The 26258-nt window shown below is 36.6% G+C and overlaps 1 protein-coding gene across 4 annotated transcripts in view; it reads left to right on the forward strand.

The window, feature by feature from the left end:
- The window catches only part of DOCK4 (dedicator of cytokinesis 4), a 254956-nt gene that overhangs the window by 84014 nt on the left and 144684 nt on the right, over window positions 1–26258 (forward strand). For all 4 annotated transcript variants that reach the window (XM_064447407.1, XM_064447417.1, XM_064447423.1 and 1 more), the window contains exons 2-8: window positions 2889–2972; window positions 3986–4026; window positions 6477–6532; window positions 8062–8158; window positions 12681–12829; window positions 14209–14293; window positions 15998–16149. In XM_064447407.1, coding sequence (XP_064303477.1) covers window positions 2889–2972; window positions 3986–4026; window positions 6477–6532; window positions 8062–8158; window positions 12681–12829; window positions 14209–14293; window positions 15998–16149 — 664 coding nt within the window. The remainder of the gene's footprint in view (window positions 1–2888; window positions 2973–3985; window positions 4027–6476; window positions 6533–8061; window positions 8159–12680; window positions 12830–14208; window positions 14294–15997; window positions 16150–26258) is intronic.

A 26258-nucleotide genomic window follows, 5' to 3' on the forward strand; every position in this document is an offset into this window, starting at 1 on the left:
AGATAAACTAAAAAAAGACATGAATAGCCACCTTCTGTCTCAGTCCCAGTTCTGTAATGTGACCTAACTAGTAGAAAGTTAGCCGACTAAACATTTGCGTGATAAGTTTAGCTGTGGATTCCTGTGATTTGCATTGAATTCTCTGCTGCTCTGCAGTGCACTTTCTTTTGTTTTGAGTGGCATTGCTAAAGACCACAGGCTGCCTGTTTTAAGCCTGACCTCACTGCAAGACCTCCGCAAGAATCCAGCCAGAGTTTTACAAGTGGATCAGGTGTATGTGCTGGCTCAGTGGTACAGGTGATGCCCTCGTTTCTTTCTTTCTTTTTTTGGTACTCTGCGATCTATCTTTCTAGAAGATATTTCAAGGTATAATTTTTTTCTTCCATACGTGCTCTGAAATGGATTCTAGCCATTTACTACACTATGTCAGATTTCAATCTTTTTTTTTTTTTTTCCCTAAAAGGTTTTTAAATTTTATCTTTAAAAAAAAAAAGAAAAAAATAAAAAAATCTTTAACAAATCTAGTAACTAAGTAATAAAAACTGAATGTCACTGCAAAGTCAGGTCACAACAATGTGACAGGATATATTGGCTCTTAAGGAGAAAATGACTGTCATTCTTTTTATCTCATGGAGGTTAAAAATAAGACATCTCACAAGTGTAATAGCGCACAAGGGTTGGGTTTGGTTTGGTTTTGCATGCTGCTTCTGTTAATTCCTTAATTTTATTTCAGTGGCTGTAGGTGCTATTTTGGTAGACTTTATAATTCGGTTTTGCTTCTTGCAAACTAGAAAGGTGACTGGAATGACTCCTGTTATTCCAGTGCCACAGGGGAACTTAGATATGCATCGTATTGATATTTGGGGACTTTTGGTTTTATCTTAACCTGTTTATAGTTGATAAGCTGTCTTAATTTTTAGGTATTTGTATAAGAATTATTTGAAAAACTCTCATTTTTCAACTCTTAGGGTTTTTCGATGTACAAATGCTGACTGGCAATCAACCCTCTTAAAAGATGGTGCACTTGATTGTGGTGGAGGAACCAAAGCAGCTCTTTTTATTCCGTAATGCTTATCTCAGGCTTTTTTAGTTCTGTGTAAATACCTTGGAGAGTAGGAGGAGCACCAAAATGAATAGAGATTGAGTCGATACACATGCCTGTGCTGGGGAGTGGAAAGCTCAGTGCTACAAATACTGGTCACATGTTATATCAAACTCCCAGGGACTGACCAGGCACATAATCTCACAGGGTTTTTTCAAAGGGATAAAGACCATGGGTTACGCACAGTGATGATTTAGCAATGATTGAAGTGATGATTGAATTCAGTGAGTTTTGAAGCTTTCAGATTCTGGAGAAAGATTTGGCAAAAATGTACTTCTTGTACGTTTTTATAGATGCTATCTTATAGTATAAACCACAGCCTGTTGGTTTACTTTTAAAATCTGGAACTTTCTGTCAAAGATTCACAAATGAATTTTCAGTTTTCATTGTTGCTGACAGCTAATCTCTCCTGCTGCCTTTGACGAGCAACGTGACAAGCACAGGCTGTGGATGACGGGTTATATTGTGTTTGAGCGTAGTCTCTGCCTGTGGCGGGAAAGACCTCCGACAAAGCAAAATGGATTGCCGTGACTCAAAACCTTGCAGGTCCTCTGGTGGAAGAGTAGTTACTTTATATGCGTGTCTGCACCCACGGGGTTTCCTTTTGGCTTCTACATGTGAAGATTTGTTCTCACACCTCTGAGTTGGTGGTGTGGTTTTGTTTTTTTTTTTGTTTTTGTTTTGTTTTTTTTTTTTTAATTATTATTTTTTATTTTTTGTTTGCTGTGAGGTTTGGGTTTTCCTATCTAGATGGATAGATATTTGACAGCAGCAAGACTGCTGTCAGGCCACTAAGTAATTTTGTGCATCATGCCCTGAGGATATTGGTAGAAGGTCGCTTTCCTTTTCAACTTCAAGATTAAGCTCCAAAAGAATATTACGATGCAGAGAATTAAAATTGCTACTGCTTGGTCTCATAACCTGAATTAGGCAATAACTTAATTCAGAATTTCAGATACAGTAAGCAAAGGGTTGAATAGCTGAACTGCTATTGAGTATGTTAATGAATTTTTAGCATTTGTAGGAATGTACATTTTGAGTGGCTTTTGAGAATTGTATTTTTGTTCTGAGCAAAAAAAATAGCTGGCTATTTTTTAGCACTAACAATATAAGACTTAAAATTTGACCATTGTAAAATTTGTTTCTGAGGCATCGTTTATCTCCAGCAATGGAAGCCTGTTTCTGTAGCTCTTGTCCCAGCCTGAGCTTATGACCTGGGCTTTACTGGCTTCGGAGAGGCTGCAGGGGAGACTCTGAGTGTACTTAACATAATTTAGTGAACAGAACACTTTACTGGTCTCCACCCCCTAACCATTTCCTCACATTTGGGATTATATGGAGTGTTGGGTCTATAGCATCCATTAAGAGAATGTGAAATAACGTTTTCCTTTTGGGTTTGTGGGTGGTATAGGTGGCAACAAAAATACTGGTACTTCAGCTTGCAAAATTCTGAGGTTTGATATGTGCTAGTGTGAGCATTTGGAATAAAACACTTTCTGTCCTTCAGGGTGGGTATGGTCTAGCTAACAGTGTTCTGCAGTACAAGCTTTCCATTCATATATAGTAGGTCTGTAAGTGTTTCGGGTTTTTTCCAAGTCCTGTATTTGAAATTTTCTGCTCATAAGAGTGGCTTAACCTCTGATTCTTTCTACAGCTTATTAAATTTCAGTAAGCCTGTTTGTTCTAGCACTTAACTTCCCCTGTTGTTATACTGTTTTTGTTAACATGAGGAATAATACTTTATATTTTAATGTTGTAAATAATTGAAACTTATTATCTTTTTCAGTAATAGCTGGTTTTCGAGGGACGGTCCCACATGGCCTATCACTGGAGATTGGAGACACCGTTCAAATATTAGAGAAATGTGATGGTGAGTTCACAGGCTGGAACTCCAGTGATAATGAAGTTTTGTATAGTGTTGATTTGAACCCCATTACTATTCATTTATTTTGTTTAATTAACACATTTTTGAAATCAATAATATAACACATTCTGGCCTCTTCATTTTTTTCACAATTCCAGTGAGCTCTAATCCCTATAATAATTAACTTGCAGTTCATTCTTTTTATTTAATCCCTCTGTTTAATAAACATTCATAGAGGGTAACAGTTAAAACGGCAAGGAGTTCTCATTGTCACTCCTCTGCTTTCTTGGTATTTCCAAGGGAAGCCTGGCTGCCAGCAGGACCCTTTTGAATTAATTCAAAGTCATCAGTTTAAATCTTAAAGCAGTGTAAGCATTCTCTTCTGCCTCTGTTCAGAGTTGGAGAATACAAACATGATTTCGGCAAATGTCTGTTATTAGTGTAGGAGAAATAAAGTTGCATTTTTTTCATAATCCTACTCCTTAATACATTACTCTAAGCTTGTCTGTCAGTATGATTTTTTTGATCGTTTAGGATTATATAGGTATTTTTTTGTTTCATATCAGGGTTATATACTATTAACCTTGTAAGAAAGTTTCTTACAGAAGGCATAGGATCTCGACTTTTGAATCAGGTGTATTATGAATTTTGTATAGTAATGTGGTTGATAGATTTAGAACATGAAGTCCTAAAATGATTTGTAAATGTTTCAAGGGAATATGAAACCATTTCTATTTTATCCGGTGCGATGTCAAGTGCAAAATACACCTGGGTTACATTGTTAGAAGCATTTGGGGATACAGGGTTAAAGAGTAATTCCTGAAATTTTGTGAATTAAATTATCTGGATATGAGCTGGTTTAAACAAAATACCTTTCTTTGTATGGAGAGTCTTTTAAATGAATGCAGTCTGACAGCACTGTGCAATTGTTATATCAGTCCACAAGGGAAAGATGAAGTCTGTTTTACATACGGAAATGATTTGCATACTTTAAAAAGCAAAATGTTCTTTCTTCACAGGATGGTACAGAGGATTTGCCTTAAAAAACCCCAATGTTAAGGTAAAGGTCAATTGCAGTTTTGCATTCTTTGGCAAAAATGTGTATTTACTGTTTAAAGGTTTATAATCTCCATGTAAGCATATGATATTTACTCTTAAAAGAAAACTAGAGCTCAGTGTTAAGTATATCACTGATATTGCTTTAATTAGATTTGGACATAGATTACACTTCTGAAATGCTCCTATGAATTAGGATGATACACTTTACAAATGCGAGACTCTGGTGAACTTTCTTCTACTTCTGATTTTTAGATTGTGAACTCAGAGGAAGCTAAGTTGAAAGGAAAAGACTCCTGAGAATACAAATTGCAAATACTGTTGGAAAAGTTCGTTAGACTGTGCCTATTTTTCTTGATGTTATGAATTAATTTAAAGCGGCCAGTGGAGACAGCTAGTTTATAGGAGACACATGCAGAGTATCAACCGAATGAAAGATATGTATTGTCATGTAAAAATATATGGTTCATTTTATTTTTCTTTTATGTGCAGTCTTTGATTTCCATAGTAGTACTGCTGATAGTACTCTAAACCAGACTTCACTGATTTTTTCTTTTTCTGCATTCAGGCACGAAGTATTATGAAATTCATATTGCAGCATTTGTTCATGTTGAATATGTTTAAGCTTTACCTTTTTAAATTGTCTTTCTATTTTCTTAATCTCTCCTGTTGACTTGCCTCTGTTACTGTAAAGATTTTGTTTTTCATTTGGGAAACCATTTCAAGATTTCCTTTTCTTTTCTCAACACAGTGCTAGAGTTTTTAGTCTTACTAAAGCCATTGAAGAAAGATCTTAAATAATCTGTTGCTCCTTTAGCCTGCATTGTAAGCTTTGATGTTTTTATTCTCTCTTAATTTCCAAGCCTCTTCAGCTGCAAAATAGGGTACACATACTTTAAGTTCAGAAGTTTCATGGGGCTCATATCATAAGTCATTGGTCTTTTGTGCCTAGGCCTGCAGTTTCTGCCCACATAAATTTCCTTTGCTTTATATGGAAGGTCAATGTGAACAATAAATTTAGCCACAGAGTGTAATCTGATGTTTACTACTTTGACCTCATTGATATATATTGCAATTTGATTTATAAGATGTGAGCAGTTGGGGTTTGTTATTGCTTCTTCTGTGTCTTTTGTTGCAATTCTCACCACATGCTTGCTGTCAGTCTCGCTTTGTGGTCTGTCAAATGTGTTGGTAGAAGTTATGAATAGGTTTTCTAAACATGGCTTGATGTGTGAAGAAATGAGATATATATTTTCTGCTTTCCTAGTGTGGATGCAAACAGTTTTCTGAATTGGATTTTTGAAGGGACTCCCTCTGAAAGTAAAATAATAAGAGTACCTTGTAACTCCACTTGTTATTGGTATTGTTCTGTCAAGATTCTTCCCTTGTTATTCTGCCAGCTTTGATACTCAAAAGAAATTATCTGTGGCAGCTGCTCTGCAGTAAGCATGCATATGCAGCCATCCTGTTTTCTGGCACATCGTTACAAGTGCAAGGCTGTACATTTTACTGTCCTTGGGAGATGCTCTCCTGAACTACTTTACATTACAGAGGAGTAGCAGCATTTACAAGGGCAGTTGCCTCTACATAGTAGGTGTGTTTTTGTTGAAGGTCTAATGTCTGTGTTAAAAGAAAATGGGGCACCATCATCACAAAGGAAAGTTGTATGCAGCTGTGCTTATTATAAAGAGAACATGTATGTATTTTCCTTCACTGTATTACATAACGAGCTGTAGCATATTATGTTCCCAGCCAGGAGCTTGAAGCTGAGTTGCTTCATTTTACTTATTGTTCTGATTTATGAAGGTTACTGTGCTGTAAGAACAGTATGACTGTTGCAGCAATGTTGTCCATTCAAAGGAACAGTGGAAAGCCCTTAAATAACTAGAAAAGGACCGCTCCTGTCAGGATACTGAGGCTTTTTGGTAGGCATCTTTCCTACACCACAGCTTTCGTATGCACTGCAGGGCATAGTAACCACAAAATAAAAGTTTATTTGATTTTCTTTATTAACTTAACTTTATTCTTATTGAACGTCGTTACCTTTATGTTGTTTTATTTTGAAAACCCCTACCTGAAGATACTATTTTTAAGATGCTGTTGCTAAGACATTATCCCCCACACTTGGTCTGTTTCTTGTCAAGGTGGGAAAAATTAATAAAAGCATCTAGGGTAAGTTAGCTCGCAAGCAATCTTCTACATGTTCTACACATGTTTATCTTCTTATTTTCTGAAATATTGAAGGATTTAAACTTTATTGAGTATGGCATTTTAGTTTCTGCCTGTTAGATCTATACTGAGTATATATTGCATTCTTTTTTGGGTTTTTTTGGTAATTATCTGGAGGACTTTTAATTCAGCATGCATTTGCATACTAAATGGTGCTAAATGGAACTCCAGACTCATGTAAAGGGAAGGGGTTTTTTGTTTTACCTAAACTATTTTATTTTTCAGGGCATATTTCCATCCAACTACATTCACTTGAAAAATGCGTGTGTTAAGAACAAAGGGTAGGTGAAATGTTCTGAATTCAAATATTTAAACATGGTTGGTTACTTGTACCAAAGATCTTTTGCTTATAAGTTAAAGTGGTGATTTCATTATGTTATAATATCTTAACTTCAGCTTACTGCCACGGGACTTGAAATGGTTGTCCTTAGCTAACCTGATGCTCCTGCGTGGTCATAAAATTGGAGTGATGTGTTCTGAAAAGACATGGAGCATGACTGGGAATATCAGTCTGTATTGTCTAGAGGAAGGAGAAAATGATTGCATGTTTTCACTTCCTGTACAGAAGTTACTCTGTATGGAAGCTGCCTATTGACCTGCTGTTTAAGATCAGTTGTTTTCTTTGATCTTAGTTCAACACATTTTTTCCCAAAGTTTCACCTAATTTAGGAGCATTCACATTATATCATTTATTTAGATTTATTAATAGAGAATTGATACTTAAGAGTTTGAAAACTGTTTAAAGACATTTCTTATCATAATAGATGGATGCCTAAAGATCAGGTGTAGGTGACCTTTATTTTGGGAACATGAACGAGTGAGTAGAAGGTTCATGATTCCTGATGGGCAAAAATAATCATGAAGACTGTAATCATATTAAAAAAAAAAAAGTCTCATTCCTACAGGAGAAAATGGCTCCATTGTTGTTTGCTATGGAGTTCAAGCCATGTGTGAATTGTCATGCCTTAGGATCCTTTCTCTTTTAAAAATGGTTATAGATAAAACTGAAGGTTCAGTGAAATAAAATTCTTGTAAGCGAGCTTAAAGATGGAATAATTTTTCTTAGCAGAGACCGTGACAGTACTTGCAGGGAGTTCAATCTTCATTGCCTCTATTTTCTTAATTAGTGTGTGTTTCCCATTCAGGCCATGTGCCCTACAGTGCATCATGGCCAGGGGCTGTCACATTGTTATGTTAACTTGAAAAGAGGTAAATGATAACATGAGTAAAGTAATCCAGGCATGAAGGCAAACCTTTGAAACGTACTGTGTGTGAGAATGAAGAGGTAGTGATGATGGTGTGGTGGAGAGTTTGGTCTTGACCAAGCTAACCCAGCATTTTCTTGGCCAGTATCAAATAGGCAAGAACTCACTCATACTGTACTGGTTTTCTTTTGAGTTTTTATGTCCTCAGTCACTTGAAGGAATGGCGTTTTCTGTCTTATTTCTGTAAAGAGAGATGTAAAAAAGAGTGGCAACAGTCACTGGTTTGGAGTCTAAGCTAAAGCAGCAAGATCCCTTTGGAAACTGTTGGAAATACTCTGCTGTGAGCGTAGTTTTTGACATGCTTATCTCATAGTAAAAAACTCACCTTGACTTCTCTAAGACCAAGACTTTCCTTGGGGATTAAATTAATTTCACCCAAGACTTTTCCATGGGGGTTAAATGAAATATAAAAAGTGTCATGGGCTGAAGGAGCATCCTTGTAGGTTGATAGACATCACTGTTGGCAGGAGGAAGTCTTTATATTAGTAACTCTACTGGGATTTGTAATGCTTGTGTAATATCATGTGTTCTTCTGCATGTTACAGACAATTTGAAATGGTTATTCCAACAGAAGATTCTGTTATTACAGAAATGACATCAACTTTAAGAGACTGGGGAACAATGTGGAAACAACTCTATGTGGCAAGTACCCTGAATAATGTTGCTTTGATTTAATGTTAACTCAAAAGATACAATGTTGTTTAGATGCTCTAGTTTAGTCTAAGTATATATTTTGGACAAAAAGCATTCAGTTTGGTTTTTAACTGGTCTAATTATGGACTAAATACATCTGTTTTTTTCCAATCGTTGACTACTACCACTGGTAAACTTTAGCAACTTATTGATTGAATCTTGTCCAGCTCCATCGTGTAGCTGTTTGGATCTAAGGTTTCTTTTGTCTGCTAAATTGAAGTGTTGGAAATAAGAGTAATAAACAATAGTGGTATTTTATTGAAATATAGAAGCATAGTATATTACTGAAAATATTTCAGCCAGTTGACTTGATTTATACTCATTCTCTCATATAGTTTTATTTCCTCTAACATCCACGCACTCACAAGCGCTGAGATGTGACCATGTTATTTGACCAAGATCTCTTGTATATGACACAGAGATCAAAAGATGCCTGCTGGTGAGTCCTCATTGCTGAGGAAGGCTGGGAGTGGTTCTTGCACTTGCACAGCAATAGCGAAGTGATTTTGGATTTACCTACCACACACTACAGAAGTGGATTCTGGTTTTGAACTTCTTCATTATCTCATACTTTATAAGTAAAAGTCCCATGTTTCACGGTTCTCTTGTTTTCCTTATCTGGATATTTTGTGGCTCTGGTCTTTTTCTCCCTCTCCCTGACATCTTCAGGTCAGTTTCTCTCCTTGTTGGAATGAAATCGCACCTATGATATTCTATGGTTATTAGTGCCTACCTTTCCTTGTTCTGTCTTTCCTTCATGTACTTATGTGTATATTTTCATATTTCATTCATACAAGTCTTAGTAATTCTATTACATGTCCCTCCAGAGTGCCCCTCTTATGAAACTGTTCCACTATAATAGATACTTACAGTCTTAGCTATCTGTTTAACTATTTTAGTAGATTAATCTTCTCAAATTTTGCTTTAAATCATGTTTTTTAGCCTTAACCATTCCTGGTTTCTGAACCCATGTTTTATTTTCTGTTGCATTTCTGGACTATGAACAGGATATAGTATTCCGATAGCAGTCGTGTGAGCACCAAACACAAAGTAGCAATAAGCAACTATTCTTTCTTTGTCAAAGAAAGTGTTATTTCTATAATTTCCATTTATTACTCCATCACTCTATTGTGTTCATTCTGTAAATGAAGCCTCTCCAGTTCTGTAATTGCCCCCCTTAAAAGTTTCAGCTGAAGCAAAGCAAAGATTATATCAATAAAATTGTTTGTGTTGTTTTTTTTTTTTAAAATTACGGTAGGCAAACTTTTTTTTGCATAGAGAAAACTTCCAAACTCAGCCACCTGATGGTTTCCTATTTATAGTCTTGCTCCGAGTCATCAGTCATTTAAGCAGGTCTGTTGCTGTACGCTTCTATGGGAGAACTTATCTTGGGCCGCATATCTCCGGGACACAGGGCTCTACCCACCCTGGGGACAGTGATGCACAGACATCAATATGATGGATACAAAATGTCCGTTTATTTAGCTGCGTCACACGCTTATATAGCTCTTGCGCTTCCTCTTCCTGCCACTCCTATGGGGAGGAGTCTATCTTTCCATCACATCCCGTGATCTTCCGGTCGCTGATCCCTGTCTGTTCCCCTACACAGGTCTTACTCCATTATATAAATCATACAGATGTGGGATTATTCTACTTCATTTATCTAAATGTTGTGCAGTACCAATAGGATCCTGGACACAAGCTCCCTAGACTATTTTTCACTCCCAAGCCTTCTATGAAGCCGCTGCAGTCTCCCATTCTTCTGCAAGGTTTCAGACCAGTGACTTTTCCACTGTAAGAAATCTTACCATTTCCTTCTCTTAATTGGCTACCCCCATAGGTAGAAACTGTGTTGTTTCAGCGTAGTTAGAACACACAGAAAGAAACCAGTTCAATATCTCTCTTTATTCTGACTGAAATTCAGCCTTCATTGTCTGTTCTGCATCTTCTAACATTGTTGGTGTTTTTTTTACATCATAATTTAAGACATCATAACTGCTGTGATTCCCTTTTTCCATGCCTCCTACTTTCTTCTGTTAACTGAACTTTGTTTTACTTTCTCTTGACTGTAGACTTGTGTCTTTAAAGGTTTAACTAAAATATTTTAGTTTTAAGTTGTGATTTGCACCATGATTTTCTTCCATTTTTAACATTTGACCTTCAAATCTACTACATTAAACCAAACCATGGTTTGGACTTCAAACATGTACACACATAAAATGTCTTCAAAATCTGTTCACTTGCACCTACATAGTCTCCTACCCCTCACCTTAACTCATTGCTGAGTTGATAATTATGGCTTAAGTTGTGAGAAGATTAGCTACCTTCTGCTTATACAGGGGATGCTTCTACTACATGAGAAACATCAATGAGTGGTAGTGGTGCCAGTAGGCCTCCTACAAGTCAGGATGGTACAGAGGTAGCCAGTCTGCTACCTTTTTGAGATGATCGTATGGATTGTGTTCAGAGAGGCTGTTCAGAACCAGGTGACCTTTCTGAAGCCTGCAACTGAAGCAGTTGTTATTTTTCTTAGTGAAAGCTTTAATACAAGGACCTACAAAATCAAGTATTTCTTTCTGTTGGATTTTAAGTAATAGAGTATCATTTTAAACTTGACAGTGAAATTGTAATTAAGCAGTATGAACTGTTTCTTGAGGAACAAGAAACTGTTTCTTCAAAGCTTGTTTGAAATTTCCCTAGATTATAAGGGGAAGTAGTTTTCTTGAATGTCTGAAGCATATCTATGCGTGATTGCTTTGTGTATATTAGCAAGTATATTACTACATTGGCTTCTCCTGGAACAATAGGAGCAAAAATATGATCCTTTAGTGTAGAGACCTAAAATCTATAACACAAGCACAGTTGCCTGCAGATCCGCTCAGCTCTTTGAGATACAGGCAACTCATAGACAAATTCTAAAGCTTTGCAAAAGAAAGGATACCTGAAAATGTTATTTTGAGCTTAATAGTGTTGTTAAACATTAGCATGTCTCTTGTATTCACATGAATAGTTTACTTTAGTAGAGCTTACCATCAGGTACTGAAAACAAAGAGGCACTTGAATTAACGTGCATTTGATTTTGTTTTTTAACTGTAGAAATAAAATCTTTAAACACTGATGTCTGATGGAAAACTATGAAAACATACTGTCGGCCTAGTTCTCTAACATTTGTATAAATTCTTTTTTGTCTCTTGCTCCTAATCCAAGGGCTATTTGTATGACCTCTCTTTTTTTTTTTTGTTTCCTTTTCTTATAAATTTCTTATATTCCTATTGTTCTTACTGAAGTTTTTGGCAACTTTTTTCTTCACTGCTGTTATTGCATGTTCAAAGTAAACTGGCTTTCTTTTTTGCCAGATAGAAAGCCAAGGCAAACAATAAATTAATGCCCATTTTGGTGAGCTTATGAAGTGAATGAATGTGAAATAAAAAGAGCACATTTATCAAATGGCAGTTTGTCAGAGCCCTTGGAATATGAAAGTTATTGACAGAGAGTAATGGTGCTTCTAAGTGAATTTTAGGTTTTCATAGCAATTATGCAGCAGAAGTAGCTGAACTTTGTTTTTATGCCATTTGTTCATAGGAAGAAGGAAAGGGGAAATGGGCTTAGGGCTTCTTGGCAAGAATTAGTAGAACTAATCTGAATAGGAATGTTTTTGCAACTTTGTGTGATGCATCGCTTAAATGGAGGTTGCAATAATTTCCTCAAGCTAAAATTTCTTGGAAAAATTGTATCAGGTAAAACCACTTAGAATTGGTGAAGGAAGAGTTAAAGGAACTTCTGTTTGAGAGGAAAGTGTTATGGGAAATTGGTTGTGCTTAACTGGTATATAATTAGAGTAGGAGGATGTGGTTTAAAAAGGAATAGTATTCACATACTTCTCCTACTGCACAGTTAGATGAAGAACTGCCTGGACGAGATGCTGTCTACGTGACACTATTTACGGTTAGACAGTAGCGTGCACAGTTTTATCATGCAAGAAAAAGTTAAAAGAACATTAACACTGTGGTTCAGATTTTGAATGCCAAGAGCTATTGCCTTTTCATCCCATTACATGTATGAGTTCAAATAGTCTTGAATTACATGATCACATATTAAGTTTGGATGAGACAGTAGCACAGAATGAACATGCTCTTGAAATAACAGTGCTATGGCAAGAAACAATTTTTTTATTTGATTTTTGTCATATCTGTCACATAAATTAGACTGTGTTGGCATGAGGCATAAGGAGCTGGAGTGAAAATTTGGAGGGAGTGTGGTGTAAAGACAGAGGGTCTGTGGTAAGCTCTGAAATAGTTTTATGCGCGCATGCACACACATGCATGCAGGTAAAATGGTCACAGTACGATGGGGAGAAAAAAGACCAAGTAAGGGAATAAGGAAGGAGTTTTCTTGATTTCCCTGCCATATCCGTATTAGGATTGTCAGCTTATACAGGTGACGTAGAGACAATTATATTTTTATCTCACAGAGGAATGAGGGGGATCTCTTTCACCGACTGTGGCACATAATGAATGAAATCCTAGACCTGCGAAGGCAAGTCCTTGTTGGCCATCTCACCCATGATCGAATGAAGGATGTCAAGCGACACATCACTGCTCGTCTGGATTGGGGCAATGAGTGAGTAAATGTAATAATAAATGAAAACATGTAGTGTAATTATAGTGCCACAGCTTTAGGCTCATTGTATCATGTTGAAATGAGGAACAAATTTCTGACAGGTGTTACCTTTTTTTTTTTAAATGGACTTTCTCCTTCATTGTTTTTTCTGTTCACTGTGTTTTAACAGTGAAAAGTGACTACTTGTTTTATTTTGCTCTTTTTCTGTCAGTTTATTTTACATAGCAGTGGTGCTGTCTACAAGAGAATTGCATTGGAATATCTGCAGCATCCGTTCATATCTTTTTAAAACACACCCGAACAGATTCCCATGTGATGCAGTTAGCATAGCTCTGTTGTCTTTCTGAAAACTATGTTGTCTGACATAGCTTCCTTTTTGCCTTGTGTCACACAATTCAGTTCCTATTTGGGTATCTCTAATATACATCTTGCTATTATGCTCTGCATCTTTCTTTTATCTGAATAACTAATAAGAGCTAATGCAAATTATATTATCCTTTTTTTTTAAAGTGAGAAAAAGGTTAAAATACCTTTTAGCATTTGAGTGCTGTTTCCAAAGTCTTTCTTTAACCTATATTTTTTTCTGTTAAACTCTCTCTAAATGCAGTGATATTCAGTAGTAGAATTAATTGAATTTCAGTGGTTTCTGCAACTGTTGCTCTCTGAAAGCCGAAATACCTAACATAGTGGAAGAACTGTGATTAGCTGTGTATGATTAGCTGTCTGCTTAGAATTTTGTACTAACCAAATGGAATTGTGATGGTTTTTGAAGTGGTCCATTCCTAGTCTTTAAAAATATATTTTAAAAAAACTTTCTAATCTTTCAAGTTTTTCTAAGTTCAGCATGACTGCCCCATATGTGTTCTTAATCTTTATTGCTTGCTGCTGTGCTGAAAATAAGTTTTATTTCTGTTGATTCAAGTTCATTTCATTATTTTGTTCAGAGGATACAGCCAAGCAGCTTTGATGCCATTCAGTCCAAATTAAATAAGCTGATGTTTTGGCATTTGATGGATTTTCTTTTTATTTTCTTTTGCACGGTTGTCATTCAAATCGACAATGCTAGTGCGATTCATATTGTCCAACGTCCACAATAGTACAAAGGACAATATCTATTGTACATTGTCCACTATGTGAAACAGATTTAAAAATGGTGGAAAAATGTATTCTCTTGACAAAGTGAAGAAAGCGGAGGAATCATCTGTTAATGGTGAATACAGCCAAAATACATTTAAACAAAACCCAAACCAACTGTAGAGTACCAATTAACATATACATTGTTTGTTGGAATGTTTCTGTTAAATGTAAATAGAAGCAGTTAGTTAATTTGTTTCCCTTTTTTGTAGAAACTACTTACTGTTATTCCGTTTCTCATACAGACAACTGGGACTTGACTTAGTTCCGAGAAAAGAATATGCTATGGTGGATCCTGAAGAGATCAGCATTACGGAGCTCTACAGGCTGGTATGTGAATATAATACTCAGTACTTTTGCTATCAAATTACGTACTGATGTTTTGATGGCAGCTTTCTTCTACTTAACCAAAAGTACTTTTTTTGATCAAATAAACTGGCATTTCATAATGTAATGAGTTTTACTGTGAGGAAAGAAGTTTTCTTTTGAATGGTTCTGTCATCTTTAGATCTGTATGAGATGCTTTGATTTGTTATCAGATAGGCACACATGTACATTTTACATGTTATTTGTTAAAAGTTTTGTTTTCTGATATGCCATTAAAATTGTGACTGGTAACATTCATTTAATCGTCAGTAAAAGCTTATGAGACTCTTTTTCATTAGAGCTATACCTGGCCCATAAGTCCTGTTAGATAAAATCTGTGGGAATACGAATATAGTCGTCGTACAAGTATTGTCACAATTAATCATACAAGCTATTGGTCTTTTCTAATGTATTAATGTAAATAGAAATTAAACTGCATAGAAAAGCTCTCCTATGGGTATAAAAGCCCATCTTGATTTACAGAACCAGCACTGATATTTCTCATACAGATTTAATCTCCAGTGAGGTCTAAGAAAACTTGCCAATTCATTTATTTGGGCTTTGGCTCATATTTGAGTACTGCAGCTGTTACAGATATACAGTTCTGGGCCTTACTTGCTTTAAGACTAAGCTTTTATTTAAACTAAATTTTCTTTTTGTTAACTTGTATTTAAACGTAGAATAAAGCAAAAATATAATTGCTACAGTTTTCTGCAGAGCTGAAATTAAAATATATTTTTGATAATTTTTAACTACTTATGTTGATGAGCTTGACATTACAAGTTAATAGTAATTTCTTCATGCTACAATCAGTATACCTTTGGGCAGTTTCAAAGTAATATGTAATCTTACGGAATCCTGTTGAAGCATTGGATGAAATACAGTGAGGAACCATTAATCATAAGGAGAAACATACAGAGGACGAATAACCCAGAAAACTAATAATGGGAAGTCATAGAGTGCACTTTCAAAAATAAAGAGGGAGGGAAAAAAAAAAAGCCTGAGATAACCTCAGTTTGAAGGCTAAGTAGCATACAAGAATTGCTGTTTAAAATTATTTTTGGTACAATGTAAGAGAGAAATAGTGTAACTTAATACTGTCCTACTCTTAATGGGTGATTGAAATGGTGAAAGTATAAACTGTGAAGTCTCATCAAGAGAATATAGTAGCTCCTATACAGCAGGCTGCCAAAGATTATAAAATATGGATGTGGTTTTTCTCCATTTAAAAAACCTGGTGTTTAGTGTTTTGCAAAAGCATTTTTTGTGTGCTTGAATACTAGAATATCAGATCATTAGCTATTTAAACCAGCTATGAAACCTTATGTTGTTACAGCACAAAGCTTTAAAGTGGCTTAGAATTTTCAGAGTAGAAAAAGGTAGACTTGTAGAAGTTACTGTTTTTCTCCTAGAGATAATTATGACACAGTGCAACACTGGGAAAGTCACTTCCTTGTATTCTCATTCTCAGATACAGAAAAAACCCCAACCAACCAAAGAAACAAACAAAAAAACCCCAAAAAAACCCCAAACACACCCCCCCCAACCTAAAAATTTAAAAATTGGGATTAAGAAAGTAGTTTAGTACTATGGTTTTTTACCTCTTTTTGTTTTGAGTTTTTTACGATTAATTCAAACTGGCTGCTGTGGTGTTTGTGGTGTTTTTAGATGGAGCATCGTCATCGAAAAAAAGACACACCAGTACCAGCTAGCAGCCACCATCTTTTTGTTCAGATGAAGAGTCTAATGTGCTCCAATCTGGGAGAGGAACTGGAAGTAATCTTCTCACTCTTTGATAGTAAAGAAAATCGTCCCATCAGGTACCATGTGATTTTTCACTGGAATACTAATTTCACATAAATTTTGTCAATATACACTGTATATTCTGATCCAGGTAACAAATTTCACACTTAGAAACAAGCAGAGGGTAGCCCTGATTCAGGATAATTTTCTGCTTCCTTTTGAAATTCAGTTTCTATACTTAATAGATGTAGTGTTATTTTAGGTTTAAATAATGTATATTTACCTATTTCAGTTTTCAGTTGGTTTTGTTTGTGGAGGAACATATATACATGTATGCATGCAGAGTGAACGTTAGTTCTGTGACCTAAAGGTAATTTTTCAGTAGCTCTATTTTCTTTTCTCTCTTAATCAGTGAACATTCAAAACTTTGAACTGTTGCTTGCTCTGTAATATTTATGGGATGAGTTCTTCTAGATCCATGAGACTGGAGGGCTGCCTTTAGTGAATTAAGAGCCTTTTCATAAAAGGAGCCTGTACTTCAGTGAGGAGGTGCCTGTACTTCAGTGAAACAGTCAAACCCAATCTCACATTCACCTGGGGTTTGGTTGGCCTGTTTTTTCAGCTGGGAGCTGATCCAGGAACCATTCTTTTTCTGTTGTCTTAGAGTTGAAATTCTGTGAGACCCTGATAACCTTTGAATTCTTAAATATTCAGTGGTTATTTCTATTCCCAGCACATTTCTGGCCAAGAAAGAGAATATGGGAGTGAACAATAGTGGAACCACTGCATTTAATAAATATGAGCGCAGGAGGAGAGCTGAGTTAATGCAAGAACCTTATAAGTTCTGTTCAAGGAATATGCCAGGAAGATTGAACCATTAAATGCTTGTGCAGTGGTGGTGGGTGTGGTGAGTTGATCCTGGCTGGATGCCAGGAGTCCACCAAGCCGCTCTATCACTCCCCTTCTCAGCTTGACAGGGGAGAGAACATATAAAGAAAAGCTCATGGGTCAAGATAAGGATAGGGAGAGATCACTCACCAGTTACCATCACAGGTAAAACAGACTCAACTTGGGGAAAATTTATTTAATTTATTACCAATCAAATCAGAGAAGGGTAATGAGACATAAACCCAAATCTTAAAACAGGCTAAACTTCATTCCAGATTTTTCTCTACCTCCTCCCTTCCAGTGGCACAGAGGGACGGGGAATGGGAGTTATGATCAGCTTATCACATGTTGTTTCTGCTACTCCCTCCTCCTCAGGGGCAGGATTCCTCACATACTCTTCCCCTGCTCTAGCGTGGGGTCCCTCCCACAGGAGACAGTCCGCCATGAATTTCTTCAACATGAGTCCCTTCCCATGGGCTGCAGTTCTTTACAAACTGCTCCAGCGTGGGTCCCTGCCATGGGGTGCAGTCCTTCAGGAACAGAATGCTCCAGTGTGGGTCCCTGACAGGGTCAGAAGTTCTGCCAGCAAACCTGCTCCAGCCTGGGCTCCTCTCTCTGCAGGGCCACAGGTTCTGCCAGGAGCCTGCTTCAGTGCAGGCTTCCGATGGAGTCACAGCCTCCTTCAGGCATCCACCTGCTCCAGCGTAGGGTCCTCCACGGGCTGCAGGTGGATATCTGCTCCACTGTTAATCTCTATGGGCTTAGGGGGACAGCCTGCCTCACCATGGTCTTCACCACAGGTTGCAGGGGAATCTCTGCTCCAGTGTCTGGAGCGCCAGCTCCCCCTCCTTCTTCATAGACCTTGGTGTCTGCAGAGTTTCTCTCATGTATTCTCACTCCATTCTCCAGCTGCAGTTGCTGTGCAACTCTGCTTCTAGCAACTTCTCACAGAAGCCACCGCTGTAGCCCCAATGCTACCAAAACCTTGCCACACAACCAAATACAATGGGAGATCACCTTCTGCTCAGAAGGCTCCCATTCATCATTTCTGCTGGTTGTTGGCCACTGTATTCTTCTCTGCTCTCCTCATGATAAAAAGAACACGTCTGGAGTCAACAAACATCGTCTGCTTTAAGACTGCCCACTAGAGAAATGAAAGACTAGACTTCAAAACAAAAAACACTTTAAGACAGCTCACAATACACTAAAAGAAATAAAAGCTACTGCTCTAAGCCTGTTAATAGGGTAAATAGTGTCACTCAGAATGTGTCCAAAGCCATGACTAGTTGTCATCTTACGTATGGCAATAGGAATTTGGGGAACCATGTGGAATTGGGCTGAATTTGACAGAATTATGTCTATGCTTTGTAGTTGGGCAAGGTAACTAACCAGTGCTTTTAAGGAAGATTATACTGAGTAAATTGATTTTTATTGTTAAAGAAATAATATATAAGCAACTATTGTTACAATGTGAGCTGCTAAACACTGACACTTCATTCTGGCCTATACTTTGGACATTAGTCACCAAAATGCAGTTTACGGTTATTTCTGAGAATTAAATGTGCATCAGGGCACATCTTTTGTGTTCACTCCAGTGAATGCCGCAGCAGGTGACGGATTTAGGAGAGAGCTTCAGACCTTGACAGAAAACAATTTGGGTGTTATGGATTGCTGAAAACAAGGTTATGGCAGTGGTGGTGGTATGAAAGCAAATGGACTGGACTTCATGTTCACATGAAAGCACAAATTCTAGAGCTGTTTGTCACATGCTTGCTGTGAATTGACCTTTAGTTATTGATTCCTGACTCCAGTGTCTGTTTGCAGCTGCTTTATTTTGTGTGAACTTCCTCATCCCATTACTGGCAAACCTTGAAGAAGCGTGTTGCCATGAATCCAAACTGCCTTTCAGGGCATGGGCAGAATGACAAGATAAACTTTGTCAAGGTAGTTTGCAACCACCTGCAAAACAAACAAGCATACACCCCCATTAACAGCAAAACCACAACAAAAAAAACCTCACAAGAAACACACAGAAACCTCTCAACATGTTTTAAGAAGCTGAAACCAAGAGTTTTCACAAGAACAAATTAAATGCAAAGTCTGTCTGTATCACAGAATGAACTCTGGAATGCAGAGGTGTCCAAACTGGAGATTTACATGGTCTTTCTGGACTAGGCCTGGAATTGACATAACCAGGTTATTACTGAGTTAAACCAAAGCTAGTTGGTCTGGGTGCACAGCAGTATGGTATGATGTATAACTTTTATTCAGTACAAATCTGTGGGATATTTCAGAAGTCTTTAGGCTCTGGCTGATGCATGCATGAAATGAACAGCCTCCCTCAGAAAGATGATGTATGAGAGGAGAGAGTCTTTGCGCACCCCAGCTCCTGCAGTTCATACCCTGCAATGGTGGCGAAGCCTACTGGCAATAATAGAGTTGTGGAGTCTGGATATGCAGACTCTTCTGCTCATTTCTGGTGAAAGTGCAAGTCAAAAGCTCTGTGTGGCAACACCTTAAAGTCAGTCACAACCTAGCAGCGTCATTTGTCTGTTTCCTAACTTGTTGTATTGTGGTCCAGTAGAAAAATGCAATGAAAATTATAGATGAAACTCGTTAATAGCACAGAGAAACTTAAGGAACTATACGTGATAATTTATTTCCTGAAACAGAAAGCTCTTTGATTAAGAATTGGAGTATATGAGTATACATGACTTAAAATGTATTTCATCAATTTGTTTATGGTATTAGAACTTCTGGGTTTTGTTTCTTTGGACTTCGTTGCTTTTTACCTCGAGTTTCAGTTTTGCAAGCACTATATGTGTACCAGGCTTTCCTCAGGTGGGAAATCCTGCTTGTTTTAATGAGACTGAATACATAATGCTAAGTACAAGCTCACAGGTACAACTACTCCAGAAATGTGGCTTTATGTGGATTCTAATATAGTGTCCATTTGATGTAAATTGACATAAAGCAGGTGATCTCTGTAGCCTCCTAAACAAAGAATTCATTTGGAGAGAGTGAAAATAGCAGAACTGAGATTTATTGATAGAATTTGTGTTCTAATATTTTTCTTGAGACTAACTTATGTTCTTACCAGGTGGACCTGCAAATGTAAGATCTCTCTATATACCTATGTCATTTTTTGTAACCTCGGGTTTATGCAATTATAATAGCAGTTTTAAAGGATTGTTGAATAACTAGAAGCAACATTATCTGATTAATTTTTTAACTGATTGCATAAATTTTCCACAGCCTCTTTTTTTTTTTGTTTCTGTTACCTGTTTCATGCATTCAGCTGTTTGAACAGAAACATTTGTTCAAGTATCACGATTAAATGAACTGCAATTGTAGATACTGAAGTAGGGGAAGTATCTACAAAAAGGACTAGTACATCTTTAGGAAGCTTGACTATAGCAGCTCCCTTCCTGGTCCAGCTCCAGACCAGCGCAAGGAAAAGAAGTCTCTGGGTAGGGTGCTCTGATCCAAAATGGTTAGCAACATTCAGAAGGAAATACAGCATGTTTGAGCTCACAGCTCACCTGGCTTCTTCATGTTACTGACCTGCAAGGAAGGAACCACAGCGTAAAAATGGTATTTTGTGGCATTTTTCTTGGTGAGATTATGTTGAATGTATTAGTATAAATCTATCTGTATATTGCTGCAGACTTTATACATAATATTTTAATAGTTTTGTGTATTTATACCTTACTGATAAGAAGATATCTTTTTTACTAACATGCATAAACCAATTTGATTTTGTGATAGTGGCTTGGCAAGTTTGCAATTATTGATTATTCTGATCAACTGTAGAGTTGAATACTTTGAAAGGGTTTGATTTTTCTCTTCGTTTTGAAAATATTCAAGTTATTAATAATGTGGATAGCATGTTGAATGTGGAGAAGTCTGTGCTTTGGAAAAACAAGGGGAAAAGGTATTTGGTAACAGAGGAAATGGCCTCAAGTTGCATTAGGGGAGGTTTAGATTGGATATTAGGAAAAATGTCTTTACTGAAAGAGTGGTCAGGCACTGGAACAGGCTGCCCAGAGAGGTGGTGGAGTCACCATCCCTGGAAGTGTTCAAAAAATGTGTAGATGTGGCACTTCAGGGCATGGCTTAGGAGATGTGGTAGAGTTGGGTTGACAGTTGGACTTGATGATCCTAGAGGTCTTTTCCAACCTTAATGATTCTATAGGGAACGTATGGTTTAATAGTTGAGTTTTATATTAAAATGCAAGAATAAGGCTGTCCAGCTGTTGTAAAGTTGTCATTTTCTCAGGCAACATTAAGAACTGATCAGACCTAGAATATAGTCATTGAACAATGAAGGGTAACGAAACTTTTTGTTGTTGTTGCTATAGTTATAGATTCTCACTGAAAAAAGCATGCCATAGCAACTGAGAGAAACCAAGTTATAAGCAGAAAGCACAGTGTGTTAACATTTCTTTCATTTGACTTAGTAGGACTAAAACTGAGTGTCTAATAAGAAAATATAATAACATGCTAAGAACAGATTAAAAGACTATAGGTGTATAAAGTAGAAAGAAATGTAGATATCAAATTGAAACTGTGGTCCTGAATGTCAGCACACAACCCTTCTCTAATTCTCAAGACCCATGTGTTTTGCCACAGGAACTAAGTTCAGTAAGTATTCTCTGCAGGGCTGGATTCTAACATGATGCAATGTTAGCCACTGTGTGTCTATGTAAAGACAACCAGAGGAGGAAAAGCAGAATAGTAATAATTGTAATTCCCTTTACACTTTATACAATGTCTTAATGAGGATTCCTGTTGCTTAAGAGACAGTACAGACTCCCTAGAAGATAGGAAATGTAAGTCTGGATATTCAAAGAGAGAGCAAGAAACAGAGCATGGGTCTTTGTTTTCTTAAAGAAAAACCCAACCTATTAATATAAATCTGTTCTTCACCTATGCTACCCTCTTGTTCCTCTTTACTTTAAATAAATTGGAGAAAAAAACCTGACATGGTCACCACATGGTTTATATTTAAATTTAGCATTTGCCTCCTCTTCATCACCTTTTCTTTCCTTGATTAGTTGTGCTTCATTAGAAAAGAATTGGTCCTGAAAGAACACGCAAGTATATCTTCAGGGCCAGAGATGATGCCATCAGGCTCTGGAATCTCAGTAGATGGAGGTATCTTTATGTAGTCATAAGTAAGATGCCAAGATTAAGACATAAACCAATGCTTACCGTTTTCCATTTTGTTTAATTTTAGAAGGTTTCATGGTGAATAAATGGACTTTAGGATTGCAGTCCAGCTCTAAAAACATCTAAACTTAAATCTTTCTGTGAATTTCATCTCTAGGCTCCAGTTGCAGTCTACAGAGATTCAGTGAAACTTAAAAAGCGATTCAGCTGATGAAATGTCTGTGTCTTCTTCAGGGTGTGTTGGATAACCCTTTAAAATCCATAGACTGTATTGATGAAGGAGCTGCTCAGCATGCCCTGAAGTAGTTTTGAGCTGAATGCATCCTATTTCTTTTTTGTTTTCTGTTTCACTACTTTAAATCTCAATAACATTTGAGCATTCAGACTTTATATATATTCAGTATTAGTTATCTGACTTCTTGTCACTAGCCCGTCAGAGTGGAATCAATAAGGAAAAGCACTCTGAACTTGCCCTTAAAATATTTGCAAACGATTTAGAGTAGGTGGATCAAAAATAAGTGATACATGTATGTACAAATTTACTACTGTTCCTTCAATATATATTATATATTGAAATTCTTTTATTAAAAAAAGAAAGCATGGCCTGCGAGTCTCTCTTGTTATTATGTGGTGGTAGGCAATGACATGTTTAAGGAATATTCTTCTAATTTATCATATAAATTGGTGCTCTCATTTTGTGACCTACCAGTGCATTTCTAGGATAGCACCTTTTCAAATAAGAGATGGAAATTAAAGCCATAAAACTATTAAACCATTATTGTGGTTTTGATAACATGTCTTAATAGTCCTTTAGTGCTTTAAATAAAAGGAAAATTAGGTAAATTTATAACTAAGTTATTCTTAATTAAATAATTTTTCATCTTAAAAGCATGGAGAAATGCTCATAATTTTCCCAGAATGTACTAAGAATTAGGTGATAATATGTTTTTCAGGTGAGATGTGAGAAACTGATGTGAAATGAATTCAGTGACTTGCTCAGAGAAGAAATCTGATGTCAGATAGTCACCAAACAAAAAAACAAAAAACCAGCAGTGTGATGCTTGGGGTTCTTTTTGACCTTCAGACTTCCTAACTGAAGATTTCTCTAGACTGGTAGCAGCTGCGATGCATCACTTGCACCTAACTTAGTGTGATCAGCGCCCACTTTGGGCAGCAGGGACACTTTTTCCTGTCAATTTTATTAAGTTAGAGATCAATGTTCTTTTGTGATCACTTGCCATTTGTTTGGGACAGCGTTGGACTGTACTTTTCTCCAGGCTTTTTTTGTTGCTGGAAATTGGAAAAATAACTGTTTCTAATTGTGTTGGTGTCCACAATAACATCAGTTCTGTTGTATTAAAGTAGATGTGATAATAAAATACAGGTTTATTTATGACTTTGTTAGTGTTCTTAATAAGCAGTAATAATAAATACTACATTACAGACTGTTGCTACATTGATATAATCGTCTAATGTAATACTTTAAGATTTTTTTGAACATGAATATTCTACTTTGTATGGAAGCATGAAAACAATAGACATTTGCTCTTGATGGTCAAGTATTTAAATCTAAGTGGTGACATACTTATGTACTTCATGCATTAAGGCTACAGTTGCAAGTAATTTTCTACTTAATTGGTACATGCTAATTTCACCTGACTGTATATGCACATGCATATATCTATATTTTCTAGGTAAACTGTTAGGAATAATATTTGCTATTACTTGAATTAACAATAAAGATCTGAAGTCAGCCCCTGATGATTGCTAGAGTTTTCCCTGGTGTGTTCTTGTATCTTACTCCGTTTGCCTTCCCTTCTTTCTGCTTTGCAGTTTTCTTTCTTAGAACAGTAACAGCCCCTGAGTGGGATAGAGCAAATGTGTGAATGGCACTGCTGTAACATGGTACAGCCATACAGCTTGTTCCAGTAAAATCCTTTGTTTTATGCACTATTACTTGTTCTGACCTTACATTCCTCTTTCTCTTTTATTTCTGTTTAGGTCACAAGCCCTGTTTGTGTGTTCTTCAGTTTTTTGTTCTTTAAGAAAGTAAAAAAGCCATTTGATGACACTGTAATTTGTAGAACTCATTTCACTACTAGAATCCTAATACACAGGCAAGTTTTTAGGCATACACAGTTGTAAAGCAGTGTTGTTACTGTATTTGGAAAATGAAAGAGGTCCATCTTCATCTTCTCTCAAGAGGGTTTTTTTTTATTTCTGTTTAGCCCTGTTTTCCTGGTTACTGCTGAGGTTTTCCCAGCTACTGAGAGTTGCACGACATCTTAATCTGTTTCTAAAGTATATTATATCAAACATTCTCTATCTAGATCTATTGAAAGTCCAGACGGTAGTTAATTAGTGTTGTTAAGAAATGCTTTTATAAAATCTGTTCCTTGAATCCGGCATGCTCAACAAATGTTTGAGAAAAGCAAAATCAGAAGGACATACCAATTTAGTACTGAGCTTTAATGGTTTGTTTTTATATAATCTAATTTTGTTATAACAGTTTGAAAGTCTAAGACTGCTGTCTACTTCAGCAAGTAGTGCCAGCCAGGAGGAGTGGATTTGCAGAGTTCATGCTAAGCCAAATGTGAACATGTGTAAATATTTTAAGGATTTTACTTTGGACTAACTCTGTGGTTGTGTGGACTGAGTGGTAAGAGCATATGTTCCAGTTTAGTTTTATGCAGAAGAAATCCACTTCGCTAGCTCAGACTGTTCTGGATTGTGAATCAAAATGTGGAGACGATCAGAAGATTTTCTTCAGAAGCGAACACCCGATTCAAACTAACCCGATCATGTAGATTGTAAAAAAGGTGTGTGAGATGGATATTACAGGTTCATAGTCTGAATTGGGGAAAATCCTGTAAAACATGGAGTAACTCAGCTGTACTAATGTAATATTTTACTTTGGTAGTTAACTGATCTTTTTAGCCATTACAATCACCTTACAAAAACAATTTCAGAGTTAAAAGGGATTACAGACACCTGAATGCAGTTGGTTTAACGTGAGATACACTTATGAGAAAATAACTAAGTTTGAACTTCAGGTAAGAGATAGCATTGTTACAGCTCCAAAGGAAGACTGGAAATGTGTTTTCAACATTTCAGCAGAATGCAATGATCCTGTGTTCTGATGCTCTTTATTAGCTGCTTTATAAGTGTGTTGTAGCGTGTGGTGATTTATGAGATCTGTGAAGTTTTTGAGGTTTTTCTGTTCTTAAGAAATTATCAATAGCTTCTGTTCTGTAAAATCAGAATATGAAGATGCTTAGATTCCCAACACTTAGAGTACTGAAGAGTTGTAGTGATGATTGTTTGCTTTGGGGATATCTTCTTCTCTTACCAGCACAGAAGTTAATGAAATGAACCTCTTCTCCTGCAGTTTGATCACACTTAGAAAGCCAATAGTTTTGTACTTCAACAGATTACACAGTTACCAGTTTTGTAGTGGCAGATTTTCAGAGACATAAAAGACTTCTGATTATAGCACATGCTTTTCCCCCACATATACTCATATCATTTACCGAGTACAGCAGTTTGTTGCAGCAGTGATGACCTTAGTGTAGCCAGAGGGCCCATTTACACTGGAGCGCTAAGAACACCAATCCTTTAATCAAAAATATATTGATTTATTTTTTTTTATCAGATCCTGGAAAGATCTCGCTTATGAACTTTTAATAGAATCAGTTTAACTAGTTGCAAGGGACAAAGTAACAGCTTAGCTGTTTTTCAGACAATGTGCATTATTCACTGAGACTGTTACCTTTATTTCTTGCCACAAGAATATTCTGCTGCTACAAAAAACAAAGCGAAAAAAACAGAACCAGAAGGAAAATATTTACCAGATGGCTGTGTTCAAAAAATCAACTATCCCAATGTCCTCTGAAATACCTACCTTTCCAGTGTAGATTCTTTAAGACCGTATTTATATTTGTAGCACATTGATGTCCAGAGATCTTGACTGTTTTTTTAAAGATAATTTTGAAAACGCCAACACTGGGCAGTGTGTTATGAAAAAAGGGAATGGAGGGTATTAAGCCTGCTGCCTACATTTGTTCAGTTCAGACTGTGGACCCTGTTCTTGGCATTAATGAGTATGCATAAGAATGCTGCAATGATC

Source organism: Phalacrocorax carbo, chromosome 1, assembly GCF_963921805.1.
Source record: "Phalacrocorax carbo chromosome 1, bPhaCar2.1, whole genome shotgun sequence".
Classification (NCBI taxonomy): Eukaryota; Metazoa; Chordata; class Aves; order Suliformes; family Phalacrocoracidae; genus Phalacrocorax; species Phalacrocorax carbo.